Consider the following 15721-nt stretch of genomic DNA (forward strand, 5'->3'; position numbering starts at 1 on the left):
AAATGCGGCCGCGGGCAGTAAGCGATTTTCGAGAGGAGAGTCTCAGTGAGGAGTCAGGTGGCACTGGCTCTTAACTAAATACTGAGTACCAATGATACTCGAGATGACAAGGCGAGTTATTGGCGCCTTCAAATAACAAATGGCCAACATCAGCGTCTGTTCCCAGGCTAGAGGCGGCTGGCGGCGAGCGTCAGATCTTAGAGCAAGCGGCTCGCCACAACGAGGGATACATGCAATCCCACAAACCCATGCGGTTGGGGCGCTGGGCCAGTAACCCGCCCCCGGAAAACATAGAACTACTATGGAAAACAAAGGAATAGTAAAAACGGACCCCCCAACGTTGGCGACCCACGCAACGAAAAAAGAACTATGATTTGCGGATCTGCACCTGGAATGTCCGCACTCTTTATAGAGAAGGTGCAGTATACGCGCTGGCGGATGTATTAGAGTAGTACAAGGCAGATATAACCGTCTTACAGGAAGTGCGATAGACTGGGAATGGCGTCACTACAACACCAAACGGTGATGAACTATACTTATATAGCTGCCATAACACGAGGCATGAATTAGGCTGTGGATTTGTGGTTAGTCGGAGACTCAAACACCTTGTCTCCAGCTTTACTCCGGTGGATGAGAGGCTAGCCACAATCCGCATAAAAGCCAAATTCTTCAACATCAGTCTTATTTGTGCCCATGCCCCGACGGAAGACAAAGACGAGCAGACCAAGGATATTTTCTACGAGCGCCTAGAGAGAGAATATGACCGCTGCCCCGCCCATGATATTAAAATCGTTCTGGGAGATTTTAATGCGAAAATAGGGAACGAAGACATTTTTGGTCCAATAGTCGGAAAGTTTAGCCTCCACGAGATAACGTCCAGTAATGGGTTGAGGCTGATAGATTTCGCCGCGGCAAAAAACATGGTAGTTAGTAGCACCAGATTTCAACATAAAAATATCCACCAAGCCACATGGCTGTCACCCGATCAAAACACGAGAAACCAAATTGATCACGTTGTGATAGATGGAAGGCATTCATCCAGCGTGTTAGATGTGCGATCAATCCGTGGAGCGAATATAGATTCGGATCATTACCTTGTTGCAGCAAAGGTTGGCACTCGTTTGAACATGGCGAGGAAAGTACGATTTGACACTGCACAAAAGCAGGACATTGAAAAGCTGCAAACACAACAAATGGCAGCGACATACTCCACTCGACTGACCCAACTGCTTGATGAAAGCACTCCTTGTTCCGATGATATAATGGCGCAGTGGTAAAATATTGCCCGCTCCATTGAAAATGCCGCGAAATCCGTACTTGGGTACCGAAAGCCTCCTCCAAAAAACCCATGGTACGACCAAGAGTGTCGAGATGCTACTGAAGCCAAGATGAAGGAGAGGTATTGGGAGAAAAGGAGAGAGGAGAAACGTCTATTCCGCAGAAAGAAAAAGAAAATGGAAAGACATGAGTGCGAGCGAATTGCGATGTACAGGAGTCAAAATGAAGTCCGGAAATTCTACCAAAGAATTAAACACCAAACCGATGGCTTTGGCGTAGGCACATCCTCCTGCAGAGACAAAAAAGGAAATCTGGTAACTGACACAGACAACATGCTGAGGATATGGAAAGAACATTTTACCCAACTGCTAGTGTCCGACGAAGGCGGTGAAGAGGATACCGCAGAATCAATCCCTGATGATGGTATAGAATGTTTACCTCCTAGTCAGAATGAGGTCCAAAAAGCTGTAACCCGATTGAAGAACAACAATGCAGCTGGAGCCGACCAGTTGCCCACTGAACTATGTAAGACCGCAGGCGACACGCTGATAAGGCGTATGCATCAGCTTGTCTGCGCGATCTGGCTAGTAGAACGCTTACCCGATGAATAGAACCTCAGCATACTATGTCCCGTACACAAGAAAAGAGACAAAACGGAATGTGCCATTTACAGACGAATTAGTCTCCACCTCATCGCATACAAGATACTATCGAGCGTACCGGGTGAAAGATTAAAACCAAAAGTAATTGAGATAATTGGGCCTTATCAATGGGGCTTTAGACCTGGTAAATCCATCATAGATCAGATATTCACTCTGGCTCAAATTCTGGGAAAGACCCGAGAAGGACAAATCAATACCTACCATCTCTTTGTTGACCACAAAGCCGCTTTCGATAACCCTATACGTTCAAAAGTATTTCAAGCCATGTCTGAGATTGGTATCCCTGTAAAATTAATAGGACTCTGCAGGATGACACTTGCTGATAGGCGTTCCTCGGTAACAATAGGAGAGAGTCTCTTCGAACCTTTCAATACCAAACGAGGTTTCAGGCAAGGCAGACAGCCTATCGTGTGATCTCTTTAATATCCTGCTGGAGAAGATTATACGAGATGCAGATGTGAATCGATATGGCACACCGCTCACAAGACAACACATGCTGCTCGCCTATGCCGACCACATCGATTTCATGGGTCGGTCACCGAAAGTAGTTACTGCAGCCTTTGAAAGAATCGAGAGAGAGAGAGTGAATATAGGTCTGGTAGTAAATGGAGATAAGACGAAATGGAAGGTATCAACTCCCAAAATGCCTTGGACAACCGAGCAGAAAAAGAAAATGGATAATGTTGGGAACCACAACTTAGAAACAGTCAGCAACTTTATCAACCTCGGCACCGCAACAAACGACACCAGTTTTGTAATAAAGCGGAGAATAATACTGGCAAGCAGATGCTACTTTGGATTAAGATTTAAGAATAAGCGCAGAAGATCGAGGCGCTTGGAGAGCCATTCTACATTCGGCTAATGGGACAAATGTTCTGTCGTAGCCTATTAAAGTTAAGTAAAGGTAATGCATAGAAGCCATGAAAAAACTTCTCCCCAAAGAGGTGTCGCACTGCGGAACGCCGTACGGACTCAGCTATAAGAAGGAGGACCCTTATCATTGAGCTTGAAACAAATCGGTCAGCACACATTGATATGTGAGAAGTTTGCCACTGTACTTCAATAGAATGGGCAAATTTTTAGGAATCTACATAGACAGTCTGGCAGCATTTTCTTTTACTTAAAGTCTCAATTCGTGCTTATCATTAAAGTGTAGGCCGTTATGATTTCTATTTTTCCATTATTTGCATACCTGATTGCAATTTGAAATTATCCGATTGAACTAAATTTTCATGGAGTATTTGAGGGATATTTTCAGAAAACAAATGCCAATGATTGGCACGGCACACTGCAACGTTGTATGCTCTTGCATATGGTTTTGAGCATGCCGTCCGACTAAATAAAGTCTTATTTCGAATGAATTTATGTTTATTTCATTGTCGACAATTCATTTGTTTCATTTTTATTCCAGTATTGTTGTGGTGTCGATGAATGCGTGCCGCGGCATTAAATTCGCTCAATTTTCACAGCGTTTTCTTTTTCTATGGTAAATGCAAATATTTATGCGTTTCGAATTGGGGGGGGGTTTGCTGTTGTTATGGACGGAATGCCATTTCACCGCAGCTTGGTCAATTGCAAGACAAGCTGCGAATGGCGGGGGCTATAAAATTAAATTGGAAATTCCATATTGGAAATGTACACTGTGGCGACACCATCTAAAGGGCGCTGAGGGTGAACATCTGTGACCTGTGCTTGAAGGAGAAAAACAAACAAAAAGAGCCGAGTTGCTATTTCGTATTTTGTGACCATACAAAGTTGTTTTTCTCCAGATTAAGAGGTTTCCAATGCTTTGCAACATAAAGTGGGTGAGACGGTAAAAAAAACACAAGATATCATAACAGGATAGCGGCAAAAACGGAAGCTATATCAGGTGATGATCCGATTCAGACCCTACTTGGCAACCATATTGAAGTTCAAAGCACGACAAACATATTTTATCCAACTCTAGGTGTCTACGAAGTAAAACCAGGAGATTGATTTATATTAAACCAGCAAGGAAGGGCAAAAGTCGGGTAGTGCCGACTGTATGATACCCTACACCTACCCTATAAGTACAATGTGGGACCTATATCTAATTCTGAACCAATTTTGATGGACCGCTGCGAGCAAATATGTTCAAACTGTAACAACTATGGTTGACCAATGACAACATTATGGCAAATTACCCAAAATCTGACGAACGTATATATGGGAGCTATATCTAATTCTGAACCGATTCCGAGCAAACTTCTCAGATAATGTGGTTGTCGTCGATGAAAGCGTTGTGCAAAATTTTGGCAAGATTGGTCAAACAATGCGCTTGCAGTGGCTCTTGGGGTGAAAATCTGGCCATATATTGGGTTATATTTTTATATATTTTTAATAAAACTTAGAATGAACTTTAATCAAATATACTTTTTTTACACTTTTTTTCTAAAGCAAGCTAAAAGTAACAGCTGATAACTGACAGAAGAAAGAATGCAATTACAGAGTCACAAGCCGTTGAAAAAATTTGTCAACGCCGACTATAGAAAAATCCGCAATTACTTTTTGGGCAACCCAGTACATATATTATATGACAGCTATATCTAAATCTGGGCCGATTTCTATAAAATTCACCAGTAATATTGAGAGTCATAAGAAAATCCTTTCTGCAAAATTTCGATAGAATCGGACAATAAATGATCACTTTTTTTGCAATATTTCTCAAAATCGGACGAACATATATATATGAGAGCTATATCTAAATCTGAACCGATTTCGAGCAAACTCCTCAGATACTGTAGCAGTCGTCGAGTAAAGCGTTTTGCAAAATTTTGTCAAGATGGATCAATAAATGCGCTTGCTGTGACGCTAGAAGTTAAAATCGGGCGATATATACATACGAGAGTTATATCTAAATCTGAACCGATTTCCATGAAATTCACTAGTGATATTGGGAGTCAAGAGAAAATCCCTTCTGCCGAATTTCGAGAAAATCGGTTAACAAAAGACCATTTTATTGCAATATTACAGCAAATTGGACGAACATATATATATGGGAGCTATATCTAAATCTGAACCGATTTTGACCAAACTCTATGTATAATCCGGTAGTCGTCGAGGAAAGCGTTTTGCAAAATTTTGAATCAATAAATGCGCTTGTTGTGACTCTAGAAGTTAAAATCGGGCGATATATACATATGAGAGCTATATCTAAATCTGAACCGATTTCCATGAAATTCACTAGTGATATTGGGAGTCAAGAGAAAATCCCTTCTGCCGAATTTCGAGAAAATCGGTTAACAAAAGACCATTTTATTGCAATATTACTGCAAATCGGACGAACATATATATGGGAGCTATATCTAAATCTGAACCGATTTTGATCAAACTCTATGTATATTGTGGTAGTCGTCGAGGAAAGCGATGTGTAATATTTTAGCAAGATTGGTCAATAAATGTGCTTGCAGCGGCTCTAGGAGTGAAAATCGGGCAATATATATATATATGTGAGAGCTATATCTAAATCTGAACCGATATCCATGAAATTCATCAGTAATATCGAGAGTCGTTAAAAAAATCCTTCCTCCCAAATTTCGAGAGAATCGGCTAACAAAGGAACATTTTATTGCATTATTATGGAAAATCGGACAAACATATATATGGGAGCTATATCCAGATCTGAACCGATTTTTTCCAATTTCAATAGGTTTCGTCTCTAGCCCGAAAAACATGCCTTTACCAAATTTGAAGATGATCGGATGAAAACTGCGACCTATAGTTTGTACACAAATTAACATGGACAGACGGGTAGACAGACAGACGGACAGACATAGCTAAATCGAATCAGAAAGTGATTCTGAATCGATCGGTATACTTATCAATGGGTCTATCTCTCATCCTTTTGGGTGTTACAAACTAATTCACTAATTCATGATACCCTGTACCACAGGAGTGGTAGAAATCAATTTGTGTTTGTGTGTAGGTTTGTTTGTTTGAGTGTTCCTTAAAGACTCATAAACGGCTGAACCGATTTTCTTGAAATTTTCACAGACGGTGCATAATAATCCCGTGTTGAACATTTTTTGAAATCTGAAGGGGGGTGGGGGGAGCGGACCCTCCCCCTTACCCTAATTTCCAGAAACGCTAGATCTCGGAGATGGGTTGTACGATTTAAGCGAAATTTTGTGTGCTCTCTTATAAAAGCCTACAAAAAAAAAATTTGGTATCCAAATTTCAGATGGGGTACCTAGGGGAGGTGCCCTCCCTCCAAAACCTACCAAACATATATTTTGACCAATCACGACAATATGGGAATCAAATGAAAGGTATTTAGGATAAGAAAACGTATCTGATATCCAATTGTCGGACCAAGTGCTGAGGGGACCACCCCAAGCACCCAAAACACCCCTAAATCGGACATATTTACCGACCATAGCAATATGGGTCTCAAATGAAAGGTATTTGCGAGTAAAATACGAATCTGATATCCAAATGTGGGACCAAGTTTCTGGGGGTCCACCCCTTCCCCAAAACACCCCCAAACAGGACTTATTTACAGACCATGGCAATATGGGGCTTAAATAAAAGATATTTGAGTGTATAATGCGAATCTGATATCCAGATGTGGGACCAAGTGTTTGGGCGGCCACTCCTTCCAAAAACATCCCCCAAAGGGGACAAATTTACGACCATAGCAATATGGGGCTCAAATGAAAGGTCTTTGGAAGTAAAGTACGAATCTGATATCAATATTCGGGAAAAATGTCTATGGGGCCACCCCGTCCCCATATCACCGCCCAAATAGGAAGTATTTGCTGACCATTGCAATATGAGGCTCAAATAAGAGGTATTTTAGAGTATAACACGAATCTCATATAAACTTTCAAAGCCAAGTCACTGAGTGGCCGCCCTATCCCCTAAAACAACCCCCAAACTGGTCATGTTTGTAGACTATGGAAAAATGGGGCTCAAATGAAAGGTATTTGGGAGTAGACCATGAATCTGATATCAACATTCGGAACCAACTGTCTAGGGACGTCCCTCCACCATAACAAGCCCCAAATAGAACGTATTTGCTCACCAAGATAATATGGATCTTAAAGGCAGTGGACCTCGATATTCATAGGATCCATACCCCAAACCGGACATATTTGATATCCAATTTAGAGGTCAATGGCCATATGGGGTTCAAATAAATGATATATTGGGATGCCCAAAAAGTAATTGCGGATTTTTTAAAAGAAAGTAAATGCATTTTTAATAAATCTTAGAATGAACTTTAATCAAATATACTTTTTGTACACTTTTTTTCTAAAGCAAGCTAAAGGTAACAGCTGATAACTGACAGAAGAAAGAATGCAATTACAGAGTCACAAGCTGTGAAAAAATTTGGGCAACCCAATAGTATAGATATATGAGAATAGAGCACGTTGCTGATATATTTTCCGGGCTTAGTGTTTGGGGGCCACCCCACTCCCCAAAACACCCCTAAATCGGGCATATTTACCGACCATGTCAATATGGGGCTTAAATGAAAGGTATTGGGGAGTAGAACAAGAACTTAAACCCACTTTCAGGACCGATTTTCTGGGGGTCTACCTCTTTCCCAAAATACCCCACAAACAGCAATTTTTTACTGACGATCGCAATATGGGGACCGACCATGTCAATGTGGGGCTTAAATAAAAGGTATTGGGAAGTAGAACAAGAATTTGCACCCACCCAATTTTCTGGTGGTCTACCCCTTTCCCAAAATACCCCACATACTATCGCAATATGGGGCTCAAATAAAAGTATTTGGGAGTAGAATACGAATTTGATATCCTAATGTAGGACCATGTATTTAGGGCATCACCCCTTCCCCAAAACACCTCCCAAAGGGTGAACATTTTTCGACCATGCCAATATGTGGCTCAAATGAAAGGTATTTGAGATTAGAAAACGAATTTGATAACTAATTTTGGGACCATGCGTTTGGAGGACGCCTTATCCTGTAAACTCCCCTTGAACAAATGGCAATATGGGGTTAAAATAAATGTAATATGGGAGAATAGCACGATGCTGATATTTTCCCTAAATCAGATATCATGAGAATATCGAGCTGAAATAAAGTATTTTAGGAATGGGCCCCGCCCGTTTTTTTTTACTTAAAGTATTTTCTTAAATTAAATTTTTTTTAGTAATTTTCGTTTACTATTATTTTTTTTATTAATTTGTAATTAAGCGACCTCCTCTAATGTTCCTGTATCCATGTTTGTTTATTTATTGAAATGAATGGAATACTCTATACTTATGGCTTGAGAACGTGTGGCTGTTGCATGCCGCTTTTTACATTTCAATGTTTTCACCATCAGCCGCTAACACAGAGTCTTTATTCGATTTGTATGCAAAACATAAAGGTTACATTGTCTTGTAGTAAGCTCAGTGTGTCTAACTGTCTGACTCGTTGACAGTTTGTCTAAATGGCTGCGACTACTTCTGCATTTGCAAAAGGCGTGCGCCACATTGGCAGTTAATTTCAGTTTTCACTGGAAATGTTTTTCGTGAAATCGCAAACAAATTGTTAAGAGATTTTTATAACCCAACAAACACTGTTCAAAGCATTAGATACATACACTGAAAAAAATGTTTGTCTTAATTTAAATGATTCGAGCCAAAGATCGGCAAATCTTTCTTATATAAAAAATTTAATTTGTGTTTGTTTGTTTGTTCCGTATAGACACAAAAGTACTACCCAAAAATAAAAGCGGACCGATCGGGACAATATGGGATTCAAATGAAAGGTATTCAAGAGTAGAGTACGAATTTCAAAAGTTGGGTCCAAGTACCTGGGTGGCGGACCCTGCCCCAAAACCCCTTAAAATAGGTTTATTTGACGATTATGACAATATGGAACTCAAATGAAAGGTGTTCGGGAGTAGATTACGAATATGGTCAGGAAGTAGGAATAGGCTTTTTAATTTATTGATAACGGAAGGGGGCGGACTCTCCACCGTTACCCCCCAAAAAAAACCCACCCAAAATTTAAAGTGGATCGATAAGGACAATATGGGTATCAAATGAAAAGTATGGGGGAGTAGCTAAGGAATCTGGCATACAAATTCATGACCAAGTATGGGCAGTCACCGCATCCCCACAAAAAACGACCAAAATGGGCACATTAGCCAATCACGGATATATGGGTCCCGGTTTGTTTGTTCCGTATAGACTGAAAAACCAAGTATGGGCGGTCACCCCACCCCCACAAAAACGACCAAAATGGGCACATTAGCCAATCACGGATATGTGGGTCCCGGTTTGTTTGTTCCGTATAGACTGATTTGCTCGAAATTTTCGCATATTGTGTAGGTTGGTCTGGAAGGAAACATATATAATTTTTCGGTATCGGAAGGGGGACGGACCCTCCCCCTTATGTCAAAAACACCACCCAAAATCAAAAGTGGACCGATCGGGACTACATAAGTATCAAATGAAAGGCATTGGAGAGTGAATACGAATATGGTATTAAAATTTGAGTTTTAGTACCCGTCGGGCCGCCCCAACCCCAAAACTCCCCCAAAACAGACGTATTGGAAGTTTATTTCAATATGGGGCTTAAATGAAAAGTATTCAGGAGTAGATTTGGAATCAGGCATACAAAATCAGATCAAGGACCCTTATATGATACTTTGCTGAACCCATTTTCTTAAAATTTTCATAGATTGTGGTCCGATAGGCACAATAAGGGTATCAAATGAAAGGTATTGGAGACCAGAAAATGAATATGGTATTAAAATTTTGGGTCCAAGTACCTAGCGGACCCCCCTTCCCTACCCCAAAACTCCTCTAAACTGATATATTCGAAGTTCATGTCAATATGGGACTCAAATGAAAAGTATTAGGAAGTATTTGGTTGCCCAAAAAGTAATTGCGGATTTTTTAAAAGAAAGTAAATGCATTTTTAATAAATCTTAGAATGAACTTTAATCGAATGTACTTTTTTTACACTTTTTTCTAAAGCAAGCTAAAAGTAACAGCTGATAACTGACAGAAGAAAGAATGCAATTACAGAGTCACAAGCCGTTGAAAAAATTTGTCAACGCCGACTATATGAAAAATCCGCAATTACTTTTTGGGCAACCCAATATATCACAAATATGGCATAAAATATTAGTCACAAGTAATGGGAGGTTGCCCACCCCAAAATATCCCCAAGTGGCTATATTAGCCGACCATGGCTATATGGGACTCAAATGGTAGGTATGAGGGAGTAGTTTACAAATATGACATTAAAATTTGCGTTCAAATCTAGGTGACGCTTTTCCTTCTAAATATACGTCAAATGGGTTATTTGACCCATTATGACAATATGGTACTCTAATGAAATGTATTTGATAGTAGAAAACGAATTTGATATCCATTTTTGGAGCCACATGTTTTGGGGTACGCCCTTAGGCACCCCCTAAACTGAACTTCATTTCCGTTGGGAATAAAGAACGAATTTGATATCTATTTTCAGTGCAAAGTGCCGGTGGCCGCCCCAGCCCCAAAACGCCCTCCAAACGGTTCATGTTTAACGGCCTTGGCTATATGGGGCTCAAATTAAAGGGATTTGGAAGTGCAGCACGAATTTGATATCCATGTTTGAGTTGAAATGTCTGAGGTGTCATCCCTCCCCTAATGAGAACATTACCACCAAGAATCGAGAAGGGGCAAATTCTCACACATCAATGAGTTTTATCGGATTCAAGTTTAAACTCAATGATAAGGGACCTTTTTTATAGTCGAGTCCGAAAGGCGTCCCGCAGTGCGACACCTCTTTTTTAAATGACCATGCATGGCATTGTACCTCGCAAATGTCGCCAACATTAAGAGACATCGCTTTATCCGATGTTCTTGCCAGGATTCTAACGCGTTCAGCGTAATGCGCTACAATGGCACGAATTCGATATTCGCATTCAGGGCGAAGTGTCCCCACCCTAAAAAGATATTAGAGAGTTAAAGAAGGCGCAGCATTCGTTCGAATAGTTTTTCCCCAACAAATATTTTTAAATATTTCTCTGAAAAGCTGCAAAATAACCACAGTTATGATGGAAAAATTCATAAACTAGAGCATTCAAATATGTTTTGGGGTTATGCATTGAACATGTAACCGGTTAATGGGAGGGTGAAGGTGTAGGTTAAAGTAAATGTGAAATAAAAATCGGTAAACATGCAAATATGTGTTGTGGTAAGTGAAAATTATGATTTTTCATCACCAAGATCTGCTTATAGCTGTAGGTGCTGCCGGTGGTAGATCAATACAAAAATCAATCATAAAAAAAAACAGAAGAGAACATAACGTCAACATTAAAATTGCAGGTAGGTGGGTGGATTTTAGGACAAACGAACACTGAACACTGAAATTGGCTTACATTTGCTTGTGGCAGACGACACAAACCCAATCGGTAGTGCGGGTGGTGAACTCACGACAGGCCTTGCAAACTCTCAGCTTGCAGACGCGACAAGGTGCACCGCGATTTGTGATACGGCCCAATTCGGTGCTGCAGCGGGCACAATGGCGATTCGATTCGTGGAGTAAAGGCGGGGTGGGCAGGTTGTGATTATTTTGCTCTAGTTGATATTGCTGTTGTTGTTGATACTGGCGTTGTTGTTGTTGCTGCTCCAGTTGGGAGGCCGTAGTAGCAGGCGCTGATGTTAGCTCACTGGATGTGGTTGTTGGACCCACGCCACCACCGTTGCTACTACCATTGCCTATAACACCGCCGATTTTTAGGGCTCCCTTACGCCTCAACGATAGCAATTCGGCACGCAGGAACCTAAATCCATAAGCAACCCGAAACACAAATTGCACAGAGAGAAACACACACAGACAGACATGCACCCAGCCATGTGTAGAAGGACCACCAAATTGTGGTCGAATCATATGTGCAGGGATTTGGAAACAACAAAGCGATCACACACAACGAGCCAACGCGATTGTTCAGTCCATTGCCAGGGTCGCCCATTTATGATGAGTAGAAGATGAGCATGAGATGGATGTGTGAGTTTCAGTTGCAGATTTTTCAAATTGGAGATTTGTGGTTGAGTTCATGAGGATGTCCATATGACCATGTCGAAGTTGTTGGTATTGATGGTGAAGTTGGTAGGTGGCAGAATTGGATGTTAGATGTTGTATGGTTAAGTTGGTTGGTTTGTTTTTTCATAATTTTTGTTTGTTTTTTTTTTTGGTAAATTTTTGCGAATTATCATTTGATGTGGTTTTTGGTTTGTTGTTGTTGTAGTTGTTAATTTTGATTACAATTGTGGCAGTGATATGCAAATTTTTGTACACAAACACATAGACAATCACATAAAAAGAGAAAAAGAGAGAAAGAGAAAAAAGAACAAAGAGAGTGCAGAAAAAAATTCAATTTTAGTATAAAATTTTTATAAATGACCAATTTTGTTAAACATGTGATGGAGAAGAAAAAGATTTTTGTTTTTCCCAAAAAAGAAATCCAATTCCGCCTTATTAATTAGAGAAGAATAATTTTAAAAACAGTTTGAAATATGAAGGTTAATATATCAAAAATTTTAAGAGACTATGTATATGGTAGTGACTGTACTTACAATAGCGCCTTAGATGTTTAAGAAGAGTATTTTGTGTGGAAATGCTCTTAATTTTTATTCTCAAAACTTAAACAACAATGGAAAACAAGTAAAAATTCAGGGCAGGGTCGAATTTTAAAAATCGTTTGTCTAGTTTCTTTCTTTATTTTCTCTAACGCAAAATTTACTTGTAGTTCAAAACAGAAGACCATATGCATAATCGAATCTGAGTTGAGCCCTATATGTGGTCGAGATGAAACATGGATCCTAGAAGTCAATATGCAAAATTTCATTCAACTCAGACAAGAATTGCAGCCTTCATGAGTTCAAAAAGTTAAATGAGTTCATCACTCAGTGGGAGATAATCGAAAAAAAAACTAGTAAAAAACAAGTAAAAGTGCGCTAAGTTCGGCCGGGCCGAATCTTATATACCCTCCACCTTGGATCGCATTTGTCGAGTTCTTTTCCCGGCATCACTTCTTAGGCAAAAAAGGATAAAATAAAACATTTGATCTGCTATTAGAGCGATATAAAGATATGGTCCGATTCGGACCACAATTAAATTATATGTTGGAGACCTGTGTAAAATGTCAGCCAATTCGAATAAGAATTGCGCCCTTTGGGGGCTCAAGAAGTAAAATAGAGAGATCGATTTATATGGGAGCTGTATCAGGCTATAGACCGATTCAGACCACAATAAACACGTATGTTGATGGTCATTAGAGAATCCGTCGTACAAAATTTCAGGCAAATCGGATAATAATTGTGACCTCTAGAGTATCAAGAAGTCAAGATCCCAGATCGGTTTATAGGGCAGCCTTATCAGGTTATGAACCGATTTGAACCTTATTTGGCACAGTTGTTGAAAGTCATAATAAAATACATCATGTAATATTTCAGCCTAAACGGATAGGAATTGCGCCCTCTAGAAGCTCAAGAAGTCAAGTCCTAAGATCGGTTTATATGACAGCTACATCAGGTTATGAACCGATTTGAACCATACTTGGCACAGTTGTTGGATATCATAACAAAAAATTCGTGCAGAATTTCATTCAAATCGGATAAGAATTGCGCCCTCTAGTGGCTCAAGAAGTCAAGATTCAAGATCGGTTTATGTGGCAGCTATATCAGGTTATGACCGATTTGGACCTTACTTAGCACAGTTGTTGGAAGTCATAGCGAAAAACGTCGTGCAAAATTTCATTTCAATCGGATAAGAATAGCGCCCTCTGAGGCTCAAGAAGTCATGACCCAAGATCGGTTTATATGGCAGCTATATCAGGTTATGGACCGATCTAGACCATATTTGGCACAGTTGTTGGATATCATAACAAAGCACATCCTGCAAAATTTTATTCCAATTGAATAAGAATTGCGCCTTCTTGAGGCTCAAGAAGTCAAGACCGGTTTATATGGCACCTATATCAGGTTATGAACCGATCTAGACCATACTTGGCACATTTGTTGAATATCATAACAAAACAAGTCGTGCAAAAAAACATGGACCGATATGGCCCATTTACAATCCCAACCGACCTACACTAATAAGAAGTATTTGTGCAAAATTTCAAGCGGCTGGCGTTACTTTTTCAAAAGTTAGCTGCTTTCGACAAGCAGACGGACGGACAGACGCACGGACATGGTTACATCAACATAAGATGCCACGACGATCAAGAATATATTTACTTTATAGGGTCTCAGGCGAATATTTCGAGTAGTTATAAACAGAATGACGAAATAAGTATACCCCCATCCTATGGTGGAGTTTACAAAAAGTAAAAGCGTGCTAAGTTCGGCCGGGCCGAACCTTGGGAACCTACCACCATGGATTCCGTTTAAACATAGAAGTTATATTTAGTTCCGAATTGGACCATACTTGGTGCAGTTGTTGAGATCATAATAGAACACTATATGCAAAATTTCAGCCAAATCGGATAAAAATCGCGGCTGATAAGGGCTCAAGAAGTCAAATCGGGAGATCGGTTTATATGGGAGCTATATCATGTTCTTGACCGATTTGAACCGTACTTGGCACAGATGTTGGAAGTCATAATAGAACACTATGTGCAAAATTTCAGCCAAAACGGACAAAAATTGTGGTAGTCAATTTTCGTTCAAATCAGGAGATCGGTTTATATGGGAGTTATATCCAAGTATGAACCGATATGACCCATTTGCTATCCCCAACGACCTACATCAATACTTAATATCAGTGCAAAATTTCAAGCTCTACGCGTTCGACCGCTATCCTGATTTCGACAGACGGACGGAAATGGCTAGTTCGAATCAGAACGTCGAGATGATCAAGAATATGTATACTTTATGGGGTCCTAGATCAATATTCCGAGGTGTAACAAACGGAATGACTATATTAGTATACCCCCATCCTATGGTGGTGGGTTTTTCAAAAATATGCCGTAAGAATGGGTAGAGAAATCTTATTGAAGTTTGGAATGTTTAGAGCGGAGGTGCTAGCGAGATCGGTGTAAAAGACCCTTTGGCCGGGCGCCATTTGGCAGGCCCCTAAAGTTGGTCACCGGTGTGTTTCGAAAATTTGTTGGGGCTACCAAATCTTTGTTTGTGGTCCGATTTTCAAAATTTTATTTATATATATTAATTTATAAAACCAGCAGCGTTACTTAATGTTATTGGGGTGGTAAAATAAAAAATTAAAAAAATAAAAAAACAGTATGGAAAGGCAAAAGTCGGGCAGAGCCGACTATATTATACCCTACTCCACCGAGTCTACGTGCTACTTTTACCTCACGGAACGTATGTTGAATTATTGAACAGAACCTTGCTGGATTTTCATTGCCCTTAACTCGGAATGAGTCGACCCGAAAGGCTTAGAGTTAACCAAGTTCATTGATGGGAGTACTCTGACCTTCACTGCCGAATCGTCTGCTCTTCCATTCCCCCTTACACAGTATGACACGGCACCCAAACGATGCGGATTGTGCCATTCTAAGAGAAGACGTTAATCTTCTTCTTACACTCCAAGATCGTTAGTGACCTCACCGTCCTGGTTGTTATTGCCCTGATGGCTAGTTTACTGTCCGTACACACTCGACGTCCTATCGTGAAAACCACACCACAACACACATTCCGAGATGGTATTATGGTCAGGCAGTCTAAAACAGATCTCAGCCCCAGGGCCAGTGGACTATCCTCGGTTTCAGGCTGCATTTCGAACCTACGGCCCTTTTACATAGTGCCCAACCTCTTTGAGCCTTCTCAGTGCTCTCCTT

General features: G+C 40.3%; 1 protein-coding gene across 5 annotated transcripts in view; it reads right to left on the reverse strand.

The window, feature by feature from the left end:
* Window positions 1-15721, reverse strand: part of LOC106088861 (uncharacterized) — a 431599-nt gene that overhangs the window by 137011 nt on the left and 278867 nt on the right. For 3 of the 5 annotated variants that reach the window (XM_059362969.1, XM_059362965.1, XM_059362964.1), the window contains exon 2: window positions 11297-11701. The exons of the other annotated variants lie outside the window; for them this stretch is intronic. In XM_059362969.1, the coding sequence (XP_059218952.1) occupies window positions 11297-11701 (405 nt within the window). The remainder of the gene's footprint in view (window positions 1-11296; window positions 11702-15721) is intronic. 5 annotated transcript variants of the gene reach the window in all.

Source organism: Stomoxys calcitrans, chromosome 2 (assembly GCF_963082655.1).
Source record: "Stomoxys calcitrans chromosome 2, idStoCalc2.1, whole genome shotgun sequence".
In the NCBI taxonomy this organism is placed as follows: domain Eukaryota; kingdom Metazoa; phylum Arthropoda; class Insecta; order Diptera; family Muscidae; genus Stomoxys; species Stomoxys calcitrans.